We start from the raw sequence: 25,746 nt of genomic DNA on the forward strand, positions 1-25,746 counted from the left end.
CAGGGAGCGTTGGGATCATTACTACAAAGCTCACCACTATAGAGCTAAGCTGCTTGGGGACTACTTCGAGCGATCATCATGCAGGACACCATCGATACCTAGCCCCTCTTACTCTTCAGTTCCGAGATTTAGGGTATTTCGCGTTTCTACCATTTTTAATATTACGCCCTAGCTACGAATAAGGTGGGGAACATGGGAAATAATTATCTCGAAAGGTTGGGGTTTCGTTGATTCCAGCTCAAACAGTATACAGTACGTCCATCACTTTATGGCATCACGATCGATCAATAAATAAGCACTTCCAGGAGAATTTGCGTTCTTCAGCCTCAAGCTTCTTGAATAATCTTCTTCTTCCTCCGCAGTCCAAACATCTGCAGAATCTCAGTCCAGAAGCCTGGTGTGTACTCAGTGAAAGTCGCCTCATACGCATCAATGACCGGTCGGTCCCAGATCAAATCGGCTTCATGGGCCTTGATAAACTTGGTGCGCTTGAAGAACTTCCATCCAAAGAACAAGACTGGGGCAGCTAGGACCATGGTATAATAAGTGAAGAAACCGCCCACGGTGAACTTTCCTGGAAGGAAAGTAGAATAGCCGTAGCAGCATACGACACAGGTCATCCAAATCAGGCCGATCCAGGCAGAGTAGGGCTGGAAGTAACCGTAGTAAGGTAGAGTACGTCGGTCATACCCTTGCGCGCGGAGAGCACGATAGAAGAAGAGGTAGGTCACGCAAATGATAATGTAGTCAATGACCTGAGCGGCGGTGATGATGTTGGTGAGCCAGGTGAGAACCTGAGCAGAACCACTGGATACGTTCAAGAAGGCGAGGAAGGGGAAGACAATGACAATGCAGAGGCAGTAGATCGGGACACCGGCTTTAGTGCAACGTTGAAGGACTTTGGGTGCCTGGCCTTGTAGAGCCAAGCCATAAAGGCTGCGAGTGCCGTAGTATGTGTAGGCATTGCCTGCAGAGAAAATACTCGTCACCAATAGAGCATTGGTGATGTGAGGCAACACAGTAATTCCCAGGTTGTTCATGGCGATGACATATGGAGATGCAGCTGCCGTTCCCGAGCCACTCGAGGAGCCGCTGAGGATATCTAGTAGTGTCTTGTCGTTGTATGGAATGACGATGCCCACGCATAGGGCACTGCCGATAAAGAAGAAGGCAAAACGAGCATAAGTGGTTTTGAAGGCTGTCTTGAGGTAGCGTCGAGGCAGCTTGGTTTCTCCCGCTACCATTGACATGTATTCCGGGCCGACGACGGTGAACGATGCACTCCATACAGCTCCTAGGAAGCCTTCAAAGCGACCTAAAGGCCCCGTTGAAATGTATTCGGCAAATGAGCCGGGGGTTTTCCAATAGCGGAACCCATAGGCATCGTGCTTGGGATTGCCACCGACCATGGTGATAAATGTGAAGAGAAAGACGATGAGAATCAGCAGCACTTTTCCAGTTGCAAGCCAAAACTCTGCTTCACCATACCACTTGACTGTAAACGCGTTAAGAACACTAATATTTACTACAAGTTAGCAGACTGTCTCTGAAATTGAGGAAGCAATGAAGATAGAGACTCGGAATCATAAAAGGAAAGTGAGTTCGCACAAGTAGATGACGATACAGGCAGCTACTACTGCCTCGACGGGAATATCATCCCGCCAGAATGTCAAGACCAGGTTCAACGCCGAAATCTCGAATGGAATAAGGAGTGCTTCATAAATGAAAAAGTTCCAACCAGCCCAGAAGCCAAAAGCTTCATCGACCCAGTGGCCTGCCATGCGAATGAAAGCGCCACTGATGGGCATGAAGACAGCCATTTCGGCCATGGAATTGTTGACCAGACCCATCATACATGAGTAGATGGTGTATGCCAGAAACAAGCTGCCAGGGCCACCCTTGGTCAGGCCGGACGTAATACTCACGAAGGTCGCTGTTCCAATGGAACCACCGATAGCGATCAATTGGATCTGACGGTTACCAAGGTGTCGCTTCAGCTGGTCGGTGTTGTCAATGACAACTCCAGTAGTTGGTTTGTCATCATTGATTTCAGTTGCAGAGTAGCCACCTTTCTCTTCAATCATTGGTTCTTGTTTCTCATTGAGACTCGTCATCATACAGAATCATGTATCCGATCACTCACGATGGATGTAAAGTGACTAAAGATTGTCAATAATTTGCGGAGATACGGCCCTGTATTTAAATGTAGGCCGGTATCACAATTGCCTTCAAGTCTACGGTCTGACGCTTGAGCCTTATTCTACAATCAGTCTGGTTGGCGGGTGACAATCTCCTTGTCATTCTATTCGCCCTGCTATCACGTTAGTCTTCGCACTTGAACGCCAAATCAACTTTAAGACGCTGATCCACCAATAAAAGTCTCCACTTCCCCCGCAATCTTGTCAAAGCCTCGGGTGCAATCGACACCGATAGCCCAATCTTCCTGGCGTCCTCCTCGCTAGTCCTGACTTGGGAAACCTGGCTGACCACGCTAAGATTATGAGGGGTGGTGGCTAAGATAACGGATGAGATATCATCGGGTTCCCATCCGATGAGGCCTTTACCTATTCAGGACATGTTTTCCTCTGGCAAAGATAATGACCCATAGATTGTCGGTCAATGAGATACTCAAGGGCAGGAGTGAGAATGTAAGATTATCCAATCTGCGCTCTTTTCTCACCCTTAATCTTGCAATGCGATAAAGAAACCTGGTGTCAATCCAGCTATGAGCCACCCAGATAGTGCCCGTTGCCACCCTAATTGACTATGGTGCACTGACCCGGCTCACACGTGGACAAAACCGTAGCAAGAACTAATTGCTGGTCAATAGATTGATAGGAAAGAAATTGAGTTCATTTGGACTGCAGAACAACCTTGGAAAAAGAAGAAATAAAGTATATCATTCCCTAGCGAATCAGTCCGGAGTGAACGGCTGATAGTTGGAGAGCCGACCACTATTGCTGACCAGTGTAGCCACCACCTCAGGTACTACTCGACTGGAAGGGTCATTTGGGGTTAAACTGTAAGCCACTGCGGGGAAATCCATCGGCTGAGGAGCCGGTTGAGCCGTTTCTGAGGCTTATCAGCCAACCGCAAAGCCGATCACGGGAAGGACCACGGGAGGCCTTCCGTAGATATCGAGGCAATTAGTGTCTTCGGGAGCAGTCAGATTCCTGGCGAGCTAGCTGAGCGTAGTGAGCCTGACGTAGATAATTCATACCGAGGATCATAATAGGAGATTTTGGGTTCATCGCTGGTCAATCCCTGTCAAAGCTGGAATCAATGACGGTATATAGGAGGAAATGACTCCCGTACTGGAGTTTTGTCCTACCGGAGATCCTTCATGTTTTGTGGATCTCCTAGCCACGGCCCCTGTTTTACAGATCCCGGAGTTTGTGACCATTCAGGCTCATATTCTGACATCGACTATCTGTTTGTCTCAGCTCCGAGCTCGGAGTTCATTACTGGCGACCATTCTCAGCGAGGTCTGAGGACCACCCACTCCCCTTGTCTTGTGTATCGCAAATGGTCAAAGTGCAATATCCCTTCTTGGTCAATGGTCAATGGTCAAGTCTGCCCCGACCCCTACCCCTTTATGGAGTTACAGCATGCATGAGAGACTGCCACAAAAATCATAGTCTTAGAATGTTTCCCATGGTAACGGTCCTTTTGCATTGTCATTCAACATACATAGTCTAACTCAACTACTCATCTTTGCTGACTCAACGTATAGAAAACCCCTTTCTCGTTTCAAATCAGGGTAGGTCCATTAACGCATTTGTCCATGCATCAGCTCAATTGTCACACGCTTTGCTCGCCGAGATGAGATTTCCATTTCAAATACCAAATACACTTATATACAACGAAACCAACAGCGTCCAGATATCAAGAATCGAATCTTGTATACTTCGTCTACGAACGAATGCCTATCTCGACACCTTCTTTTTGCCCTTGGGCATTCTTGCCACCCAGTACAAGATCAACGCCGCAGCAACATTGAAAGCAACATACGCCCACATGATGCCAAAGTTGCGCCACCTCGTGTCGTAGTCCGCGTGAATGCCCGCTAGATACACGTTTGTCTCCTTGACATTGCAGTACTGGCAGTTGCTTGTGGTGTCCGACTCCAGCAAATACCCACCCGCCGCCGAGATATGCTCCGTCATATACTCGCCGCAGGTTTGACTTGCGGGCGGGTCGAAAGTGATGAACTCGTTGCTCGCGCACGTCACGTTGGCATTAGCGAGACCTGTTGAGAGGATAGCTGAGACGTAGTACGAGAGTGGGGAGGCACGATACAGAAAGATCCAGAATCGGGGCATCTGGTCTGGTGATGCCAGGATGCCGCAGAAGAAGAAGGCCAACACAAACATGAAGTTAGCGATATTGCCACCGTCATCGGCAGAGCCGGCGAATGAGATACATAAGTGTGCAAACGTAGATACCCAGATCAGAAACACCCAGAAAAGGAGCCACATGAGCACGCCCCCGCTCAATGCCCTCGCTGGCGACGTCGGCGTTCTTGTAGAAGCCAACGGGGAAATAGAATAGCGCCCACATGAGCACGGAGGCGAGGGTGTACCATGGTATCTCGACGAGGATCTGGCTGAGCATGAACACTTTCCAGCTGTATGTTTTGGCTGGCCTCTCACGAGCCTCGTATAACGAGCGCTGAGCGATGAAGTGGGGAAATTGCTGGTCCACCAATTGCCCAACAATACTCATCAGCTCGAAAATTGCAAACATCTGGTTTTGTAGTCCCTGGATGCTCAGGGGAGAGTTGAGGAAGACCAAGCCGATGAACAAACTGGTGGTGGTGCAGAGAAGTAGTTTGGAGTAGATGTATGATGGTGTTCGCCATGTCTGTTGGAAAGCGTGCTTGGTCACCACAAGGAGCTGATGCCATAGCGGGGTCGCAAATTCGTTGTATAGAGCATGATTCTCATGGCTATCAGTTAACAAGTCCCCTGAGTTCTTGACTCGAAGTTGGTCCAATTCGCTCTGGACAGAACGGTATTCAGGGCCGGAGCGCCATGTTTCGTGCCAGTCAACTTCTGAGTAGCTGCCGGGTGCAGCGCCTATAGCTTTGAGCATCCCCCCCCGGCCCCCCCGGATTAGCACCAGGTGGGCAAGGTTGGGCACCGTTCCGCTCAAAGTAATTGATGAAGGTCTCTGCATTGTCTCCAATTTCACCTGGAGGGTACGGTTCTATTAGCTTCTACCGGCACATCACGGCTCAAGAATAACGTACCAAAATACACTGCCTTGCCCCCTTCAGCAAGTAAGAGAAGGCGATGAAACCGTTGGAATAACATGGCAGAGGGCTGCTGAATGGTGCAAAGGATAGACTGGCCCGCTTTAGACAGTTTAGTCAGTAAGTCCAGGATAGCCCAGGATAGTCCAGCTGGTTTGTGAGTCGAGGCCAGACGTTGGCTCGTCAATGAAGAGTAGTAGCGGTGGTTTAGCAGCCAACTCGACGCCTATAGTCAGGCGCTTGCGTTGCTCAACGTTAAGCCCTTCCCCTGGCACGCCAACAATAGCATCGGCATACTCTTGCATGCCGAGAACGTGAATGACCTCATCAACATAGGCCAGCTTTTCAGCCATAGGCACGCTCTCTGGTTGGCGAAGAAGAGCAGAGAAGTTCAAAGTCTAAGAAGTTAAGAGTCGAGTCAGTTGACTTGAATTGTGCGATGACGGGCGCAGCAAGGAGCAACTTACCTCACGGATCGTACTCGTCTCAAGATGTAGATCTTGCTGTTGCGCATAACCGGTCCTACGCTGGAAGCTTTTATCTCGAAGTTTCCCATCAACCAACATCTCGCCGGTGAGTACGCCCACACCTGCACGGCGATCGGCAAGGCAATCCCGCAGTGTGGTCTTGCCAGCACCTGACACCCCCGTTAGAGCCGTCAATGTTCCGGGCTTAACCCAATCATCGACATAACTCAGGATGCGCCGAAGCTTGCCCTTGATCTTGATGTCGTAGCACACATTGCTCCAGTGGAACACACTCGTGGAGCCCTGGAAACCTCCTTCCTGGCTAGAATCGTAGGCATTAACCGAATTCTCGAGCGAAGTTGTCACTGGACCGGAGAATGACCCGATAATTCACGTCCTATGAAATATCCAGGAACTCGGCATAATCTTCTTACATCTCCCTGCCCTCTAGCTGACAGGCTCATCCCCTTCACTGCTGCCAAGCCAAACCCAGGGTTGACTAGACTATTTCGAGATTGACTTGAACAGCATCTTGGTATCGAAGAGACAAGTATCGTTTTGATCAACTAATTGCCCCTCATGGAAGGTCAGCCACAGCTGCAGCCACGGCAGCGCTGGCGTCGAAGACTGGCTCTCTCTTGTCAAGAATGCTGCCGCCGCAAGATCAAGTGCGACCACAATAACCCTTGTGCACACTGTCTGCGCAACAAGTCCCGGTGTATATACAAGCCCTTTACGAATATATTTGACGACAATCCCGACACCATCACCACCCAGCAGCATGGTTCCCCGGCCAGGTCTCAACCGCCCTGGACTGCAACCTCCCCGCCATTGACAGGCAGCTCAACATCCAGACAGCTCGCCCACGCTCAGGGGAGAGACTCGAGTCATTCAAATGAATCTACTTTGGTGCCTCTCCAGGGCAGTAACTCATCCACGCCCAGGGTCACAGCACCACCAGCGGGCCCAGCGGCCCAGAATTCCCCCTAACAGTTCCTCGTGACTACAATGACCTACAGCAATCATTACCGAATCCTGGGCCGGATCCGACAGGCAATATCAATGATCTTCTGCATCGGATACAGAGGCTGGAAGAAGCTCTGGCGGGTGGTTCTCGGATCGATGGCAGTCCTTCAAATGTAGTCAAAGTACGATCTGAAACTACCGTGGCCCTCCAGACAGGTCCATCGCCCGCGGGGACGCAAGAGTGGTAAGCTGTCCTGAACAAGTCAAGAGATTGGGGTCGGAGTCGCTCGATGGGCGCGGCTGATGAATTTGCCGCTATAATCGCCTGTTATATTGAGATCATGGGCAAGAATAGCAAGGACAGCTCATTCCAAAGCCCTGATGTGTCTATGCTGATATCTCAGGCCGGTGATTACCTTCGCAAATGCAAGAAGAGAGCGAGAAACATCAAGACTGGTCGGCCTACTAGGGGTCTCTTGCCCCCTGTCGGGTTGACGCCCCCTTGCCGCAAGATGGCCGATGATATGGTCAACCTGTACCTGTCATCATTCGAATCAGCGTACGTATATCTGGGGAATTTACCTTGAGTGGTTCTAATTCCCAGAGATATACAGGCATCGAATGCTTCACATCCCTACCTTCAGGTCAGAGTACCAACGACTCTGGGACAACCCTGACGGCGTTGCACCGAAGATACGTCTTAAGGTTCTTCTCGTCATCGGCATAGGGTCGAGTCTATATGACCACGGAGACAGCTGCGGTACATCGTAACATCGATTAGGTCCAACAATGGATCTACGCCGCTCAGACCTGGCTCTCCGGACCCTTGGAAAAGGATCGCGTAGATATCTCTGGGATACAGGTCTCCTGCTTGAGTGTCCTCGCTCGGCAGATTTTCTCAATCGGGGGCGATACAATATGGATCTCAATTGGATCGCTTATCCACAGCGCAATGCAACTCGGGTTGCATCGTGACCCCAAACATCTCCCAGCTATATCGGTACTGCAGGTCGAACTGCGCCGGAGGCTTTGGTACACCATTCTTGAATTCGCGGTACAGTCATCCCTGGACTCGTGGGTGCCGCCAAGGATATCATATGACGAATTTGATACCGAGCCGCCGTCTAATATCAATGATGAGAGTCTTGACGAGTCGACGACAGAGCTCCAGGTATATCCCTAAGGCACATTTACGACTACATCCGTTCAGCTTGCACTGATCGAATCGCTATCCGTCTGTCTCCGGATTGTCCGGCTTCTCAATGACTTCCATTCCGAAGTCACCTATGATCGAGTCCTCTCACTCAGTTGCGAGTTGATCGACGCCCTTCAGGCTTGCAGTCGCTGGGTAAAAGCTGGCGATGGATCGACTCCCTTCCACCGAAATTTGCTGGATTACTTAATCCGCCGGTTCATGATTCCCCTACATACTCCTTTAGCAACCAGGCACGCACCAACCCGATATTTCACTACTCACTCAAGCTCAGTATCGACGCTGGCCTCGCCATCATCTCTCCAGAACCAGATCCTGGCTTTTCCCGGTTAGTGGCAATCGGCGGTGGAGTATTCCGCGATGGCATCCGATGCGCCACGTCGGCCATCAGTCTTGAGCTCCTCACACACGTCGAAACACAGCGTCTCAACGGTATGCTGCATCGGACACGGCAGTACCTAGATTTCCTCAAACAGGCCGTCCGTGACCTTATCTCGCTATCAAAAGAACGCATACGACAGGGCGAGACCAATGTGAAAAACCACATGTTTCTGAGTATGATCCTTGCGCAGGCCGAAGCGGTTGAGGCGCGCATTCCGGTTGAGCTGCAGGTTGCGCACGCCGCAAGGGATAGCTTGGAGCTATGCGATGATTTGCTGAAATTGAGGGAGGATACTAGCTCGATGCCGTCCCCCGTTGACGCGGGACTGGGGGCCGTGGGAATGGAAGGTGTTCAGGAGTTGGGCTTTGAAGGGTTTGGAGCGGACTTTGGATGTGAGTCTTTCTTCCCGGACACGGGTTTTGGTCATAACTGGCTTGGGAATCTCGATAGTTGAACGTGCATCTGATAAGGTATAAATATTGGCCAGAGTGGTTCTTGTGGATTGGGAGATCTTTGCCTTATCTCCGAATGGGGAACTACATTTAATTTAAGCACAACTATTTCTGTGCATGGCGGCTACTGAAATTACTTTTATTGGATCACAATGCAGGTCCGCCGACATGCCGAATCCGATCTATCCACGACGGTAACGCTACCGTATAAGAAAGGATTATTGACATTTGAGTGTCGCATGGAAGTGCTTCTGGCTAGCCACCATTGGTGGAAAAGGTAACTCGATATGCCGCCAATATCCCGATGCCGGAGTTTCTCCGACTTTTCCATTTCATAGTGAAAGAATTGTTTGTAGGCAAGTACCAACATAATGCACCAAAAGAAGGCAATTCTAAGCAACGGGCATTTTTGATAACTACACATAAAAACTCATCCACCAGAACTTTCAACTACCTACATATCGGATCCTCCTCTCCCGATGGACTGAAGTACGAGCTAAGCCAACGTTCGGGAAATGCCCGAGGGGGACCGGCTTACATAACTCAGGCACTCGCCGAACCCCCACGCATCCCCGCACTAATGATTCAAAGCCCGTCGAATAAAAAGGGTCATTAACTGATCTTCCTCTCGTTCATAATCATCTATCGTTAAATATATCTGTTACGGTCAGCTCTCACTCTACCAACATGAAGCTTCTTTACCCAACCTCCGTGAAACCAGGACTCGACGTGCCGAGCCTGCAGGGCTTCTCCATCTCTCTCCACCCTTACGATGTCAAGTCCCCCATTCCCGAGGAACACGTCGACGCCGAAATTCTGGTGACCTGGTCCAACAGCCCAGATAACCTCAAGGATGCCGCACAGCGCCTGAAGAACTTGAAATGGATTCAGTCCCTTGCCGCCGGTCCGAACGACGTCTTGTCCGCTGGATTCGATACTTCCGCTATCGTCGTCACCACCGGCTCCGGTCTACACGACTATCCCGTTGCTGAGCACACTCTGGGTCTATTGCTTAACGGGGCGCGACACTTTTACGAAATGCGCGACTATCAGCTGCAGTCGAAGTGGCCCGGCCACTTGGGCGGCTCGTTCCCACGCTCGGATTTCACCACCCTGCGCGGATCTCGTGTGCTCATTTGGGGCTTTGGAAGTATTGCAAAGACCTTGACTCCATACTTGACCGGCCTTGGGGCGAATGTCCGAGGTATTGCTCGCAGTCAGGGTGTGCGAAATGGAATTGAAGTATACGCCGAGGACAAACTCCCCGAGCTTCTACCCGAAACAGATGCTTTGGTCCTGATTCTGCCAGGCTCTGAATCAACAGTGGACGTTCTGAATGCCGAGAGATTGAAGCTGCTTCCTAAGCACGCTTGGGTTGTCAACGTGGGTCGTGGTGTTTCGGTTGATGAGGATGCCCTTGCGGATGCCTTGGAGAAGGGTGAGATTGCTGGAGCAGCATTGGATGTGTTCAAGCAAGAGCCTCTCCCTGAGTCTAGTAGGCTCTGGAAGACGCCGAACCTTATTATCTCCCCTCATGCTGCAGGAGGGAGACCTCAGGGCTGCGAGGCTTTGATTGCGGATAATCTACGACGGTTCTTGGCTGGTCAGCAATTGAGGAATGTGATTTAGGGAGATTGGATACTCCAGATAAAGGAATAGAATAGATTTGTTTCTCAAAATCAGGACTTTGATGAAATGGATTGTTAAATATGTGCTTTTTCATACTTTGAAATGTATTACTGTACACATGAGAGGGGCGAAGGATATGGATTGAGAATGAATGACTAGCCCTAGAGGTAAAGACGACAACAAAGCTGAAGAGGGAGTGAACAATCACAGCTAAGCGACGATTTACAAAATAAACCCAAATTCAGCTGGTAAAAGAGCGACAGGTTGCAGCGTAAATAATGTGCCATCTGCTGCGATAATCGTTGTTGGACATGGAATATCGTGTCCTGGGTTACTGGCCTGAAGATTCTCTTCAGCCACCCATTGGCCGCTCGGCCCAACCCTGGCTACCTTGAGCGTCAGGTCCAGGTGCTGGCTGCTCATTCCAGTTACCGCCATAGTTTTGCTGGTAAGCTCCAGCGACCCGTCGTTCGTTCCAGTTACCACCACCATTGCTGGGCCCCATGCTCGGCTGCTGGGCCCAGCCCGGATTGCCCTGTGCTGGCCGCTCATTCCAATTGCCACCACTGATTCGCCCATTGTTTTGCTGTTGATTCCAGCCTGGGTTACCCTGGCTTCCGGGTCCATACTGTGGGTGCTCTTGCCAGGAGCCTGGATTGTTGCCTGGCTGACCCTGTTGATTCTGGGATGGAGTGCTATCACAAACAATTCCAAGCTGAGTACGTCGACATCCCTTTCCGTACGATTCAGTGGGGCAGTATTCGAACTCCATGCACTCCCCGGTGATGATGGCACAGTGCTTGCCATTGAATCTCTGGTTTGACGGGCACTCGGGCTGCCGAGTAGAAATGCAATCCTGGCTGACCTTGTCGAAAACGGATCCAGGTGGACACTGGGGAGTCTGGTAGGCACTGCACTTTTTCCCGTCAAACTTGAAGCCTTGGGGGCATTGTGGCTCGTGAACAGAAGAGCAGCGCTCTCCATCCAGATAGCTACCTTCGGGGCAGATTGGCTTGCCATTGACGCATGCCTTTCCATTGAAGATGAGATCACCACAGTCGGGGACAGCCACAGAGACACATTGGCCATCCTTGAGGGTGAATCCAGGCTCACAGTGCTCCTCGACAATGCGGGTACACCGTCCATTCTTCCAAACGAAGTTTTGCGCACACTGTGGCGACTCGGCGCTCTCACAGCGTCCATTGGCATATCTCTGGCCTGCTGGGCAAACTGGAAGTCCGTAAACACAGTAGCCATTTTGGAGGTGCGTGTTGGGGGGACATTGAGGAGGCGTGGAGGTAAGGCATGATCCATCCTCACTAAGAATAGTACCTTGACGACATTGTGGAGTGGAGTTTGACACGCATCGCGCACCATCAAAGGCCGAACCGTCAGGGCAGGACGGTGGAGTTCCAGTAATGCAATCGTCGCCCTTGTGAATGCCATCCTCACAGAACGCATGGCTGTTGACGATGCAACGCTTACCGTCCCACTTTGCAGACTGATCACAGGATGGTTGGACAATACTGACACACTTGTTGCCTTCTAGCTTGGTCTGGTCAGGGCAAGACGGAGGTTGTTGGACGATACAGTCGGAACCAATCAATACCAACCCTTGCGGGCACTGTAGCTTCGAGGTAGTAATGCAGTGACCAGCATCGAAACGAGAGCCTTGAGGGCACGTCGGTGGCTCCTGCCAGACACAGCGAGAATTGTCGAGCTTGTATCCAGGCGGGCACTGTGGTGGAGGGTTGGAGTGCTTCTCACAGCGCTCGTTTATCGGATCACTCCCGTCAGGGCATTTGCCTTCGATCGGCTTGGTAGAGCACACGTTGCCATCCCAAGTCATGCCAAGGGGACAGCAGCGAGCAGTACCATGGGCCTTGTCGATGGAACCAGTCGTTCCCGGAGGGCAAGCAAGCTGGCCGATGTACACGCACTTCTTGTCATCCAGCTCCGTTCCAGCGGGGCACCTTGGAGGTTCGGTGATGGTGCAAGATTGGATTTTGGAGTTGAAGATCGCATCATTGCCACAGGAAGGCTTCTCAATAGAGATGCACTGCTCATTCTGGGCGACGGTATTCTCAGGACAGCTGGGCACGGACACAGAGATGCAACGAGAGGAGGCGGCATCGAGAGAGGTTCCCTTGGGGCAAGTGGGAGGTTGGTTGTCGATGCAAAGACCCCCCTCAAGCTTGGCTCCATCCTGACATTTCGGGCCTTTAATAGAGGCACAGCTGGTGCCAGTGAAGTGCTCGCCATCGGGACACACGGGCGGCTTCAACGACACACAGACGTTTCCCTGCTGCAGATATCCAGGGCCACACAGTGCTTCCCCTTCAATCACACAGTGGTTCCCCTTGAGAATTGTATCACCGATACAAGCAGGAGGCTTGATAGTAATACAGAGGCCGTCTTTGAACTCGTATCCATTGTCACAATATGGCTGTGTCTTGAAGACGCATGCCTCGCGGTCACGGGTGCTTCCTTCGGGACAGATCGGGGTACCGAGGACACAGGCCTGTCCATCAAACTCTGTTCCTTGTGGACAACATTTGACGTGGCCTGACGCTGGGTCGGTAGTGGGGATAATATCGTCGAGGGTATACTTTCGATAGGTGCTTTGGACTGGAGCGTTCTGGGCGGTGGAAAAGGAGACCGCAAGAGAAAATGCGAGTGCTGCAGTGATTCTTGCCATGATGGCCAGAGAACCTGTATAACGCTGCACTGATCAGCTTGATAGTTCCAAGACCGTGAGAGGGTACTTATAGAAGTTTTAGCTATAAACCCTTTGTCTTGTATTACCAGGGTGGACAATCAGCTACTCCTAAGCCAATTCTCGAGCTGAGAAGAATCTGCCTCCCATATGGGTAATGGCAATGGAATCGGGAACAACCATCCAATACGATCATCAGAGTAAGGAGTATATCGTAACAAGAACGAAGGTTAGATGTGGCAGTCAATTCGTGGTTACACTTGATGCAATACGTATGCACCTCGTGAACGAGCATCAATTTAGCCATCCATAGTATGCGCGGGTATACCCGTGCCGCAACTCAAAGCCCCTTGCGGAGTTCTTCAACAGTTAAGCTTGAAGCTCGCTGGATCTCGGTGTCATGTTTCAAGGACTGAGATAGGTCAGATCCTTGTAGTGTGGAGCTAAAAGAGTTGTCTGTGTAACACTACAGAAGCCTGGGGAAATTGGACTTTGCTTTTTTCGTCACAACGAAGGCGGACAGTGGTTTGTTTTCTTTTGCATAATTCTGATCTTTTGATGATGCATAGCATTGCAGAAAGTTCGACTCGGGTAGGACATGACGTTCTTTTTACATAATTATGCTCCCTGAGTGGCTCTATTGTCGCAGGAGCAACTTGACTCGATTAGTACTCGTCATGGGTCTCAATGCTGAGCCCAATTGACTGATCTATTTGAGACAGATGCGACTGACAGGCAAAGCAGATCCTACTATGAATTAACCAGGGATATCCGCGTAGGTGACAGTTAAAATATGCGCTAGTCCTCGCAACGCATCTCATGCGAGACAGTATTCGTCCACCGGCCCTGTTGATGTGCATGATCATCCTTGATATAATTGCCCCAGTAATTTCAGTATGTTAGCTTCATAGGAGGATTCGGTGTCACCATATGGCCAGATATGTAATCCGAACACACTGGTCCATTCCGATGTGTGTTTTTCGCACCGAATGAGAATCTTCCAAGGTCAAAGTCGTTGTTGCTAAGATTGTTACTTAGTTTATTAAGGATGTTGTGCATCACCTGAGTGCGTGGTTGTACGAACCAGGTTCTGTTATTCCTCAAGATAGATGAGACAAAATTATTACCGGTGGCTTGCTGAGAACAATTGATCGACCGAGTTGGGACAATCCTAGCTGAAATACAATGTACTGTAGATCAGGGACACAATTGACCAGGGAAGTCCGCAGGGATGGTAGTTTACGTAGGCGCTAGTCTTGCCCTCTCAATTTGCATGATGACATTACAATTTTTACAGTGATTACTCGCGGGGCATGATGTATTTTAAAAGAGTGGTTTAGATTCATACTATAGCCAAATCTGTCCCCTGTACATACTGACGCTGTCTCATTGTGTCTCTTCTACCTGGAATCTTCCAACATCAAAACATTTCTGTTATGGTTTTGACATTGTCTTTCCAAATATCTCATCAAGGGAACTATGCATCCCTTAAGTGCGTGGTTGTACGAAGTAGGAGGGCTGGTTTTATTGAGAGAGGCCAGACAAAAGCATTACAGGTGGCTTGCTGAGACATACAGTCCTGGAAACTGCATGGTTCCCTGTCTTGAGGCAGAATAGCTTTGCCTGAAGGCAAACTACGAATATTTGTGCCTCGCATGAGGCATTTTCATGAATAATTATGGCACAGAAGCAATAGGTCTACCTCTCAAGGCACTTGATGCAATCCAAGCTTCCAAGGCAGAGGATCTCCAGTCACACGGCATGGAGTGCTTCAATAGCTTCAGTACCTTGCGATTTTGTGGCGAGCTGAGCTACCTACTGAAGGTCAGCTGTGACATCGATCCTATGCAATGCGAGACTTTGACCTGAATCACATTGCTCTCACCGAGGACGATAATTGTCATTGAGCAGAGGGATCTGGTCAAGCAAAATGTTATAAATACCCTGTCAATGGCCCTCAGAAACCATTCATCACAAGCATTTCATCTCATCCTCAATCGTCCTACAAGACTATATTCCAAGCTCACGCTTATCTTCCCAATTCCCACGGTACGACTTCAATTCCCACGGTACGACTTCAACGCCCAGAATCGTCCAGTATCAATCTCTAACTTTCCAACAGCCACCAAAATGAAGTTCTCCATTGCTGTTATTGCTACCCTGGCCGCTGCTGCCTCTGCCCAGTACAGTGGCTCTCAGCCTCAGTACCAGCAGCAGCCCCAGCAATACCAGGCGCAGCCCCAGTACCAGCAGCCGTGGCAATACACCCAATCGCAGAATAAGTACTCCCCTGCTGAAGAGCAGGCCTGGCACAACTGCATCGACCGCCTTCTTGACCAGTTTAACGCCGGCAACACGGGCAGCTCGGTTTCTTGCTCCACTTTCAAGTGCCTCGATGACGCTGCTGCCCAGTACAGCCGCGGTGGAGCTCTCGCTGGCCTTGGACAGGTTGTTTCCTTGGCCTGCAACTTCGGCGGAATCATCCCTGTAAGAATTCACCTCCCACTCCCTCCCAAGAGGTTGAGAGTTTGCTTAATTGAGTTTGGTGAAACTAATATGTGGCAGAAATGGCTCTGAATAAGTCTACGCATCTGTATCGTTCGATATTTGGCATTGGGTAACATTGGTAGCCTTGTCCCAGGTTTTTTGCAGCTTCTTAGTTGCTGTTTTTCCCTGGGTCGTGGATGTGAATACAGAGGCTACCGTTGGGATTGTGATATAGCAGAAGAAAACATAAGGTAATGACAACATTTTACGACCAGTTTATTCCTATAATACACTAGATGGAAGTTTGAACACAATGAATTGGAAGTCAAGAAAGAGCCCTCCAGGTTGTCTTGTAGGTATGCATAGGTTGAGCAACAGCTCTATCACTGACAAGTAAGACTCGATACAAACGAAAAGTATGTAGCATCTGTGTAGGGAGCGTAAGCATATTCTCCCCAGCGATGTTTATTTACATGTCCAGACGCGGCGGGCTAGGTAGAAAAACACGCGTAATAGAATACGTTACGTTACACATCCTCGAACCACTACGTTGTGACATTGAAACTTGCAGTGAGTTCAAAGAAGAAATCATGATAATCATATCATGATAGAACGAGGTCATGAGAGTATGACAGTCAGGGTATCAAGATATCTTGAGCATGGGAGCTAAGACTAAATACAGGTAAGAATACGCATCAAGACGCCTTATCCATGCAGCATCGCGTCGTGTAATCATACAGAAGGACATGGGCCTCGTCACCCCTCCTTCAAAAACAATGCTAGAGCACGAGCTATCGATGCATCGTGCTTAAGTGGCCTTCTCTTTGGCCTTCTCCTCAACCTTCCCCTTGGTCTTGGCTTTGGCCTCCGCCTTAGCCTCTGCCTCCAACTTATCCAGGAGACTCTTGGAGGGGTTCAGGTTGTTCGCCAGTCTCGCATTCGCCTGCTGCTTTGGCAGCTGGCGCTGGAGCTTGTGACGGGCGACCATCACCGGAGCCGAGGAGTTGGTGATGAGGTAATTAGAGAAGGAGCCAAGCAAAACTCTATATTTTGTTAGTCCCGGTAATATTCAATCATGCAGCGTGATACAAACTCACCCCTTCAAGGCACTTTGGCCACGAGCCCCCACGATTACAAGGGTCGGTTCCAGCTCGTCGATCTAAAGAGGCATGTTAGCTCGCAGCTATTCAAATGCAATGTGAGATATCCAGTCTTCACTTACAGCCTCAGTGATCATCTGCTTCGGGCTCTTGCAGTGGATGACTTCCACGGCAATGCGGACTTGCAGACCCGTCTTTCGAAGGAATCCGACACACATGCCGGAGATCCTTTCGACGGCCCGAACTCGGTCTGCCTCTGCGGCTGGAGAGGCACGAGCGTCGACAGAGGTCGCCTTGCTAGCGACTCCAGAGCTCAGTCGACCCAAGAGGTTAAGGGTGCCGCCGCGGGAGACCTCCTTCGTCTGGCTGCCAACGACAGCCATGGCATCCTGCATGGCCTTGGCGCCTTCACCAACCTGGACCGAGGTCGTAGCAGTGTCCTCATGCATGGCGTAGATCGCATACATGGTGTCACCAGGGCGCAGGAGACCGCCGATTGTCCATTCCAAGGCGTACTGGGACTCTTGGCTGAGGTCTGTAGCAACCAGGTACTTGCGTTGGCGGCGTCGACCCTCATCGGCTTCCTTCTGGATCTCGTCAAACTCGCCACGGACAATCGTGCGGATGGAGCGGTTGGGCACGCGATTGTCGATCATGGATACGTAGATGCTCAGTCCTTGGGCACGGTTGATAGCGGCCTCTTCTTCTTCGTCATCTGATCCGCATGGAGTGCCGGCTGCAGATCGGGCGCGTGGAGTTGGGATTTCGTAGTTGGTCTGAGGACGAATGACTGCCTTGAGAACAGACTTTCGTGGCTTCTTATCCATTCCTGGAATGTTGTGCTTGGGAGCTGGGGATTCTAGATATTGTGTCAGTTGACGGTAGTATGGAGGAGGGTGGGCATTGACTGGTTGGCACGTACCCTGCTCTGTGCTTTTGAGGTTGGCGTCTTTTGGCTTGTTGAAGTCACTGGCGGTGATGCTGGTGATGTCGTCACTCTTCTTCTTGCGGCCTCGATCGACGGTCACGAAAGTAACTCCGGGAATAGGCTCGTCCTCTCCAGACTCCTCGTAGTCGTCGTCGTCGTCGTCGTCCTGATCATCGCTGCTGCTGCTGCTCTCGATGATGTTGTTGTCACGGTCGAAGACGTCTTTCGCCAGGCGCTCTCCGGACTCGCCATGTTCAGCAGGTTTCACGTAGTTTGGCATAGTACCAGAAGGCTTAACCAAAGCTTCATCAGATTTGTTGTGAGAGCTTTCCATCCTCAGTTGTTTTTCTTTGTCGGAGGTGGTGGGGGTGGTGGGTTGAGATTCAGATTGGAATGAGCGATTGGTGGGGGAGACAGAACGACTAAGTCTCGAGGCAGAAGGGGGAGAACGTGAGTCCAACGAGGAGCTCCGGCGACGTGACGACCCTCGACTGGACTCTCGGCCACGACTCAGACTTCGGGGAAACAACCGCCCCTCCAACCCCGACATCATGGCAGCCATTGCCTTTCGTCCTTGAATCTTCTTTTTCGATCCGGTCTTCTCCGATAAAATTGTTGATAGGTCGGACTTGGCATCCTCGTCAATCCCAGTTCCGCGAGAAGCGGGAGCTCGGCGATCGTCCTGTGAGGGCTGATCAACTGATCTACGCCGAACATCCTCGGTATCGGCCTGCTGTCTCTCTGGAGAATTTGCTGCCGACATGACCGACGATGCAGCCCGTAATGGTGATGAAGCGAATGGCTCGACGGGGCTTCGAGCTCCACGTCTCGACCGTGAGGCAGATCGGCGAAATCGACGGCTACTTGCAAACTGCGGGGGTCTCAGTACGTCCTGAACAGCGCGGTGTAAGCCTAGCAATCGCCCTTCTCGGAAAGGAAGGGTCAAGTCGAGCGATGAATACAGACGATCTCGGGTGTTTTCTTCGGGTGCAGTCCGGGAAGCTGGAGAAGAGGAAGAAGATGTGGGGGAGACTCGGCTGTCAGGCTGGTACGACATCTCGTGCGGTTCCGCCTGCGGCGGGCTTGACCTGTGGGGGAGCTCGGCACGCCACTCAGCCAACGAGAACGCTCCTTGGCAGAGGAATGTGGAGACTGATCGCCCAGCTTATGAACGATAAGGTATTTGCGCCCAAGGGGTGAACCCTGATCAGCTGCGCTAGATCAGCCAAGCGAAGGATTCCAGAACACTCAGTGGCTGCAGCTGGTGGCTGGCATGCACAGGCACAGAATGCTGGGGAGGACGTGGGGAAACGTGAAGAATGAGAAGCTTGACAGGAATGAGACAGTCCTCTCGTCGGGAACAGTCTGGATGAGCATGAACAAGCGATTGAGAGTGATCGCGAAGGGGTAACGTGGGTTGTCGAGGAAGGGAAGATTCTGGAGAAGGCGCTGCTATGAAGTGAAGCTGCCCCGTCCCAACGACCAGACCTCGACGACTAAGCGCAGAACGACTAAGCGGACAGGCTCTGGGCAGTCACGACCAGGTCATCCGTTGGAATTGCGGCCTCGGAGAACTGGCCGCACACTTGCCATCCATTGCACCAGTTGTGCGGACTCAATGGCTATTTTCTCTTTGCGGACATCGAACTGGGAGCACGAAAGAATACAGGGAGGAGCTGGGACTTTGGTGGACCGTCATACATACGGGCCGCTGTCGTGAACCCAGATGGAAATGCTCAGCAAAGCTCCTGCGAAGCGAAGCTAATTGAAATGATTGAGCTCGCTCAGTCCCATAACAAGCATCGGATACAGTGAAGGGGGTAACGGAAAGCCGACAGTTATACGTTCATACGGCCGAATGCATTCAAAGAACAATGTTGAAAACTAAACAAAACTATGGAGCTCCTCCCAGTTCCCTACCAAGCACCAGACCCAAGAGAGGGGAAAGAAAATCAGATTGCAGACCGGACCAGACCAAATGCAAGCCCAAACAAGCTCCCAAGCACCCAAAATACCACAAAACAAGAAAGCGCTCAATAAACAACATGCAGATAATGGTGGAAAAGCGCAATACTGCAGTATCATCTACGCCTTGGCAGACTTCTTAGTCTTCGGCTTCACATCCTTAGACTTCTTGCGAGCACCAACGGCAGCAAACGCCTCCTCCGATGGCTCATCCTCAGGACCGCGCTTCTTGCCCTTGGGCTGACCATACTTCTCCTCCAGCTGAGCAAGGAAGCCCTGACCACGTTGCTGCTGGCGCTTGGTGATAAGAGCAAGCAGATCATCCTCGCCTCCACCGCTCGTGGCCTTGGATGCCTTGGCAGCTGCAGCTGCCTTTTTCTTCTTATTGTTCTCAACCTCCTTGGCAAGCTTTTCGGCCTCTTTGGCCTCCTTCTGGGCACGTTTCACTCGACGCTGGCGCTTATTCTCGGACTCCTCGGTGTACTTGGTGTATTTTTCCACATCGCCGTCAGCAATGGCCTGGTCGATGATGGCTCGGAAACGCTCGTCGTCATCCAGGACATTGGACAGCATCACGGAGTCATAGATTCCATCCATATCACCCTCGTGCGTCTCATAGGCTTCCAGCAGATCCTTCTTCTCCTCATCGGAGCCCTGGTATTTCTTCTGGAAATCAGACACGGCACGGGTATCGAGCATTGCGGACAGCTGCTCGCGGTAGAAATCCATCCAGTCAAAGTCGCCATCTTCGCCAAGGACATCATCGGTGCTGCCGGTGCGATCGTAAATCTTTCGACGGCGCTCGTCGGAGAGGACACCGTAGGCGAGGGCGATTTGTTGGAATTTCTTATGGGCTTCTTCGCGGGCGTCTTCGCTGGCCTTGTCTATACGATAGTGGTTAGTTTGAGTTGGGATAAATGTTGTGGAGATGATCAGAGTTTAGATATTACCGGGATGATGCTTTAGAGCATTTTTCCTGTATGCAGTCTTGATTGCCTCTGGGGTTGCGTTGGACTCGACACCCAGAATTTTGTAGAGATCTTCCTCGACCGACGGTGGCTGCTCGTCAATGACGTCTTTGGTCTTTGTACCTTTCGCCATTGGAAATGTCTGTGCGCTGCAAACGGGGTGGGATTTATTGATATCAATGCCGCTCTGAGCTTGCGTGAGAAAGAGGGTAGCAATAGCAATACAACAGATGAGCAAAAACCGCGGCGCGGGTTGAGTCTACGCGAACCAGACGCGCGGGACCGATTATTCCGTCATCGTTCTGCTGGAGCTCCCCGCTTTCTGATATGAGAGCTTCACAATCTCACCTTTGGGTCATCGATTGAAATCCCATCTTACTACGAAGGAGACTAAACGCCATCTTCCTACGGTGAATTCCCTCGATTTCTCTATGCCTTGGAACAGGCAATCGCTTCGAACATCCCACAATTACCCGGTCAATCTACGCTTCCCCGGACTACATCCCAATCCAACCAAATTGAAACCCCCACCACCACAATGACGACTCAATCCCCTCACGCAACCTACATGCAAAAATGCCTTTCTCTCGCCGAACAATCCCCTCCTCGCCCGACAAACTTCCGCGTCGGAGCAATCCTCCTCTCCCGCAAAGACAACGACCCAACGGGCTCAGCCGACCAAATCCTCTCCACAGGATACACAATGGAGCTCGCTGGCAACACCCACGCCGAACAATGCTGCTTCGCCAACTTCGCCGCCGTCCACGGCGTCCCCGATGACCAAGTCGGCTCAGTGTTACCCGCCGAGCCGGGCCGCAAGCTCATCATGTACGTCACGATGGAGCCATGCGGGAAGCGGTTGTCGGGTAATGCGCCGTGTGTGCAGCGGATTACGCGGACGCGCGAGAGCGGGCGGCCCGGTATCCAGAAGGTGTATTTTGGGGTAAAGGAGCCGGGGACGTTTGTGGGGGAGTCCGAGGGGTGTAGGATGTTGACTGATGCGGGGATTGAGTGGGAGCATGTGGGTGGGTTTGAGAGGGAGATTTTGACGGTTGCGACGGCGGGTCATGAGCATAGTGAGGCGGAGGTTAGAGCTGCGCTGGGGGAGGGTGAGAAGGGGAAGGCGAAGGAGACGAATGTGGATGATATCAGTCCGGAGGAGAGAAGACGGCAGGAGCAGATTCCGCGGAATCCGAAGAAGAGGATGATGGAAGGGGAGACTCCGCTGTATTAGCTAGTGGCCCTGTGGAATGACTTGGATGATTGCTCTAGAGCGGCACTGTAATTGGCTAGTTGTGACTATTTAGTCCTTAGGCTAAGTCTTGTGGCTAGACCTAGCATCATGCGTTAGCGTGCGTTCAGCAATGGCCTTGTCTCAGCTTCAGCACGAAGAACTCTTCACACATCAAAGACGCGTCGGATATACTCATCCCCACGTGACCCCGCACATCCTCATCCACGACGTCGCCAGCGCCCTCACCCTCAGGTCTCTCCTCCTACAAAATCAAACCCATACATGAACACCATACCCCCGACGAGAAAATGACCCAATGGCGACAGCGCACAATGCGGACCCTGTTTTCTACCCCGCATTTTGCTTCAAGGCTTCGCCAACGCACTTCGCCTGGGTGAAGATGGCGGCTGCAGATGTCCATCGATTACAGAGGCCGCGAAATTTTGAAGGTATGGACCTACTCTTTCATTTCCTGATTCTCTTTGCTTTTTCCGGGGTGCTGGTTCTATATCCAACGTGTGTTGTGTGTTGGGGTGGCTTCATGCATACCCTTGTCTGAGGATAGCCTCTTCCGAGGCCGAGAGCAGTGATCCTCACTAGGTTTCTATCGCAAATAACAAGCCCTCTGTTACGTTATTTCATTTACAAGGATGAAAACAGCATATAAATAACACCTGCTAATAACATCCAGGCCAAGCAATATTCTTCTATAATAACCACCCAATCCGCTTCGCCAGCGTGGTCGGCGTGGTCGTAGCCCGCACAGAAATAACCAAACGCACAATCCTAACGCTAGACGATAGCAGCGGCGCCACAATAGATGTCTGTGTCTTGCACTCCGATCCCAAAGAAAGGGACCAAACACAGCCAGATAACACCCATGCCTCGGGTATCTCAACAGCCAAGCCCGAGGCATCATCATCCCTGGACGGCCCAGCACAGACAGCTAGCACCAAAACACAGTTAACGCAGACGGAGCACGTCTCCGCCACCGACCGCACAATTCTGGATATAACCTGCCTGCAGCCCGGAGCAACAGTCAAAATCAAAGGCACACTCTCCCGGTTCCGGGCAACGATGCAGCTCCATCTCGAGCGCTTCACGCTAATCCGGGACACAAATGCCGAGATGCAATTCGTCGATGAACGACTGCAATTTCTAGTCGAGGTTCTTGCCGTGCCGTGGGTTCTGCTCGATGAGGAGATTGAGCAGTTACGAGCTGAAGCGGAGAGGGGGGATCTCAAGGCTATTGAGGAGAGGGAACGGGCTGAGAAGCGGGTCAAGAGGCGGGCTGAGCGGGAAGAGCGGGATTATCGACATATCCAAAAGAGGTATGAGAGGGAGGAGCGGAAGAGGGCTAAGGAGGCCGGGGTTTGTAAGGAGGATGGTGTTAATGTTATGCGTGATATTCGGCGGAAGAAGATATCAGGTGCGGATGATGCTAATTAAAAAACGAGGACGGAGTATAAGGCGAAAGCTCATGTTCATCGGACAGAAGCTGAGGGATATTTTTTCAAATAAAAACCATGGCTAAGCTTATTGCTAAATACCGGACAGGATATGAGCGCGCTTTTGTGGACATTCGTAAGTAGGCATAAAATGTGACGTATATATGGAAAATAGAGCAGACGTAGATCAGAGACAGGATATATCAACAGAGAGAGTCAAAGCATGAGACATGGTTCATCAGTCATCATCGCCAGCCCCAGAGACTGGGGGGTATCTTCATGCAACGAAACGCCGGCCGAAAAAGTATTGAAAACAGCGAGGCAATCAAAAACCGAACCCCCTAAAAGGGTAGAGCTGCAATAAATTGAAAACCAAAGGATGATATATCATCCCTTAATGGTACCGCTTGTGCTCAGGTACGGGTCCACCACCCTGTCCTCCTAGCAGACCACGGTAGTACTCATCCTCGCTGGCACGACTTCCACCACGGTGATGTTCTCTATACCGACGAACATCCTCGTCGGGCAAGATCGGTGTAGGTTCCGTGTATAGTTCTCCAGTGGAAACACCGCCATATCGAGGAGGACCAGCATCCCGGGTGAGCAGGTCACTTTCCGAGTGTCTATAATCGTGACTCATGCCACGGGACGAGCTACGCGATCCTCTCGAGTATCGCCGCCGTGTATGGCCATGCCCCGAGCCTGATCGCGCAGAGTACAGCGGATCAGCGCTATATTTGTCTGCGGTTGAGTGGCGGTGGCTTGTAGCCGAGCTGGGAACATCAAGTGGGCGACCCGTTGAGAAGGACTCTGTACGACTGCGTGTGTGGCCAGTCTCTTCGTACTTCTTTCCACCGCCGGGGTGAGCAGTGTATGGTTTTCTTTCGCGCTCAATGGGTTTTGGGGGAAGAGGCTCGTCTTCGTCGTCGATCACGGCGGAGGAAGACGATGCCATGGGAGGGGGTCGACCTCGTTCATAAGATCGGGACCGCTCTGTCGACTCTGATGTGGTAGGTGCAGGCTGAGAGGGTTCAAGGTGAGATGGGGCAGGTTTCTTTGACCGGGTCGCTTGTGAACGCTCCTCGTCTGTAATACGGGGCAAATCGACACCGCAATGCTTCATGATATGCTCCTCGACTTCCTCTCTCAATTTGAGATCTGCCACCTCAGGGAACAACCGGCGCGGGATCTCCTTGGGGAAGCGCTCTTTCTTATCATCGGGGTTACTAATGGGCATGTTCAGGACTGCCTTTTGTAGACGTTCGTATTCGCGCTCCGGGTGAGCTTGAATCATAATCGTGGCCCATAGTTCGAAGCCCTTGGGTGTTAGACCTGGAATATCGGGTCGTTCCTTGAGGTCGTCCAGCTGGACAAGATGATGCTGAGCCTTAACTTCTCGGAATAGCCTTGAGATTGAGGATGTTCGGTCATCAAAGATATCTGGAATAAATCAGTTAGATACCTTGACCAAAGCCAGATGTTTGTCCCGGGGTAACGAACCTTGCCATGGATAAGCGTCCCACGAAACATCCGTATCAGCATAAAACTTTTGCAACTTATCCGGAACAATCACGATGGTATTTCCCGGTGGGTAATCCTCAATCTAGCACGGTAGTTAGCCCTCTACCCACCGATGTCATCTCAGATGAATGAATCATTCCATACCAGGTGCATCGCAATTCCTCGTAAGAACTGACCCAGCCTCTTTGTTGGCTTCCCATCCACAAACAGTTTCCCCCAGATCTTCTCCAGTGTCGTCATCTCCATGACCGTCGCATCTCTTGATGGCGGTTTCGGCCGTTCTATTTTCTGACTCCCGTGGCTGGATACCGATTCGCGCCTGCTGGTCAACAGATCTGGCGACGGCTTCGGGGTTGGACGTGTATCGCGGGTCTCACTCGGGAATCCAGATGGCGGTGGTACCGGAGGGGCGGTATATGGCTGCGTAGATTCGAAGCTGCTGGACATTGTATTAATCTGCGGCAAAGTGTCGCCTCGCTTTGATACATTGGGAGGCGACTCGGAGTGCGGGCGAGGTGCCACATCTCGGCCTTGGGACCATGAAGGCTGCTGCGATTGCGATCGTGAAGGCGGTGCAGCGGATGCGCCAGGGCCTTGAAGATTGCCCAGACCCGTGGCTTTGAGCTGTTGGATGACAGTTGCGGTGATCTGACTCAGAACATCCGGAGATAAGTATTCGGAAGAATTTGCATGGTGGACGGCCGAGCTGACAGCCTCGTTGAGGTAGCCATGGCCCGGTCCGACATTCTGCGGTCGGGGTGTATCTGAATCCATGCTGTGAGGGGACGATCCCGGCGGAGGCATCTGTGGTTGGGGCATCTGTGGTTGGGGCATATCCAGACGGTCGGGCTCGTAGCTGCTCGACGGGTATGGGGGCGTTTGCGAGTACCCGTGAGGATCGTTCAGATCGGAGTTCAAATTCAAGTTTATGTTTCCTGGCTGATAGGGGTTGGCAGATGAATGGTAGCCATCGTAAGCCATCTGGGAGGTAATTCAGAGCCCTCAGGCAGAGACCA

At 51.4% G+C, this 25,746-nt stretch overlaps 12 protein-coding genes across 12 annotated transcripts; 6 read left to right on the forward strand and 6 right to left on the reverse strand.

The window, feature by feature from the left end:
• Positions 1–326: 326 nt before the first annotated feature.
• On the reverse strand, positions 327–2,084 carry N7458_001996 (uncharacterized protein; the record flags this gene model as incomplete). The annotated part of the gene is made up of 2 exons (XM_056905379.1): positions 327–1,515; positions 1,609–2,084. 2 exons carry the CDS (start codon positions 2,082–2,084, stop codon positions 327–329), a joined length of 1,665 nt encoding a protein of 554 aa, XP_056769486.1.
• Positions 2,085–3,926: 1,842 nt separating this feature from the next.
• On the reverse strand, positions 3,927–6,504 carry N7458_001997 (ABC drug exporter AbcA; the record flags this gene model as incomplete). Its single annotated transcript, XM_056905380.1, has 6 exons — positions 3,927–4,327; positions 4,446–5,193; positions 5,252–5,348; positions 5,429–5,652; positions 5,722–6,043; positions 6,227–6,504. 6 exons carry the CDS (start codon positions 6,502–6,504, stop codon positions 3,927–3,929), a joined length of 2,070 nt encoding a protein of 689 aa, XP_056769487.1.
• A 473-nt stretch (positions 6,505–6,977) lies between these two features.
• N7458_001998 (uncharacterized protein) lies at positions 6,978–7,458 on the forward strand (the record flags this gene model as incomplete). Its single annotated transcript, XM_056905381.1, has 2 exons — positions 6,978–7,246; positions 7,332–7,458. 2 exons carry the CDS (start codon positions 6,978–6,980, stop codon positions 7,456–7,458), a joined length of 396 nt encoding a protein of 131 aa, XP_056769488.1.
• Positions 7,459–7,639: 181 nt separating this feature from the next.
• On the forward strand, positions 7,640–8,736 carry N7458_001999 (fungal specific transcription factor domain-containing protein; the record flags this gene model as incomplete). Its single annotated transcript, XM_056905382.1, has 3 exons — positions 7,640–7,858; positions 7,898–8,035; positions 8,134–8,736. The coding sequence occupies 3 exons, from the start codon at positions 7,640–7,642 to the stop codon at positions 8,734–8,736; spliced, it is 960 nt and encodes a 319-aa protein (XP_056769489.1).
• Positions 8,737–9,421: 685 nt separating this feature from the next.
• Positions 9,422–10,363, forward strand: N7458_002000 (phosphoglycerate dehydrogenase; the record flags this gene model as incomplete). Its single annotated transcript, XM_056905383.1, has 1 exon — positions 9,422–10,363. The coding sequence occupies one exon, from the start codon at positions 9,422–9,424 to the stop codon at positions 10,361–10,363; it is 942 nt and encodes a 313-aa protein (XP_056769490.1).
• A 352-nt stretch (positions 10,364–10,715) lies between these two features.
• On the reverse strand, positions 10,716–13,061 carry N7458_002001 (cell wall cysteine-rich protein; the record flags this gene model as incomplete). The annotated part of the gene is made up of 1 exon (XM_056905384.1): positions 10,716–13,061. The coding sequence occupies one exon, from the start codon at positions 13,059–13,061 to the stop codon at positions 10,716–10,718; it is 2,346 nt and encodes a 781-aa protein (XP_056769491.1).
• A 2,148-nt stretch (positions 13,062–15,209) lies between these two features.
• Positions 15,210–15,656, forward strand: N7458_002002 (uncharacterized protein; the record flags this gene model as incomplete). The annotated part of the gene is made up of 2 exons (XM_056905385.1): positions 15,210–15,566; positions 15,645–15,656. 2 exons carry the CDS (start codon positions 15,210–15,212, stop codon positions 15,654–15,656), a joined length of 369 nt encoding a protein of 122 aa, XP_056769492.1.
• A 718-nt stretch (positions 15,657–16,374) lies between these two features.
• N7458_002003 (universal stress protein family domain protein) lies at positions 16,375–18,651 on the reverse strand (the record flags this gene model as incomplete). Its single annotated transcript, XM_056905386.1, has 3 exons — positions 16,375–16,609; positions 16,664–16,725; positions 16,789–18,651. The coding sequence occupies 3 exons, from the start codon at positions 18,649–18,651 to the stop codon at positions 16,375–16,377; spliced, it is 2,160 nt and encodes a 719-aa protein (XP_056769493.1).
• A 1,028-nt stretch (positions 18,652–19,679) lies between these two features.
• N7458_002004 (DnaJ domain protein) lies at positions 19,680–20,660 on the reverse strand (the record flags this gene model as incomplete). The annotated part of the gene is made up of 2 exons (XM_056905387.1): positions 19,680–20,443; positions 20,510–20,660. 2 exons carry the CDS (start codon positions 20,658–20,660, stop codon positions 19,680–19,682), a joined length of 915 nt encoding a protein of 304 aa, XP_056769494.1.
• A 405-nt stretch (positions 20,661–21,065) lies between these two features.
• On the forward strand, positions 21,066–21,761 carry N7458_002005 (putative DRAP deaminase; the record flags this gene model as incomplete). Its single annotated transcript, XM_056905388.1, has 1 exon — positions 21,066–21,761. The coding sequence occupies one exon, from the start codon at positions 21,066–21,068 to the stop codon at positions 21,759–21,761; it is 696 nt and encodes a 231-aa protein (XP_056769495.1).
• Positions 21,762–22,077: 316 nt separating this feature from the next.
• N7458_002006 (OB-fold domain-containing protein) lies at positions 22,078–23,210 on the forward strand (the record flags this gene model as incomplete). The annotated part of the gene is made up of 2 exons (XM_056905389.1): positions 22,078–22,210; positions 22,453–23,210. The coding sequence occupies 2 exons, from the start codon at positions 22,078–22,080 to the stop codon at positions 23,208–23,210; spliced, it is 891 nt and encodes a 296-aa protein (XP_056769496.1).
• Positions 23,211–23,603: 393 nt separating this feature from the next.
• N7458_002007 (uncharacterized protein) lies at positions 23,604–25,711 on the reverse strand (the record flags this gene model as incomplete). Its single annotated transcript, XM_056905390.1, has 3 exons — positions 23,604–24,649; positions 24,710–24,812; positions 24,875–25,711. The coding sequence occupies 3 exons, from the start codon at positions 25,709–25,711 to the stop codon at positions 23,604–23,606; spliced, it is 1,986 nt and encodes a 661-aa protein (XP_056769497.1).
• Positions 25,712–25,746: the final 35 nt, after the last annotated feature.

Source organism: Penicillium daleae (genome assembly GCF_028827525.1).
Source record: "Penicillium daleae strain IBT 16125 chromosome Unknown utg000002l_segment0_segment0, whole genome shotgun sequence".
Taxonomy (NCBI): Eukaryota; Fungi; Ascomycota; class Eurotiomycetes; order Eurotiales; family Aspergillaceae; genus Penicillium; species Penicillium daleae.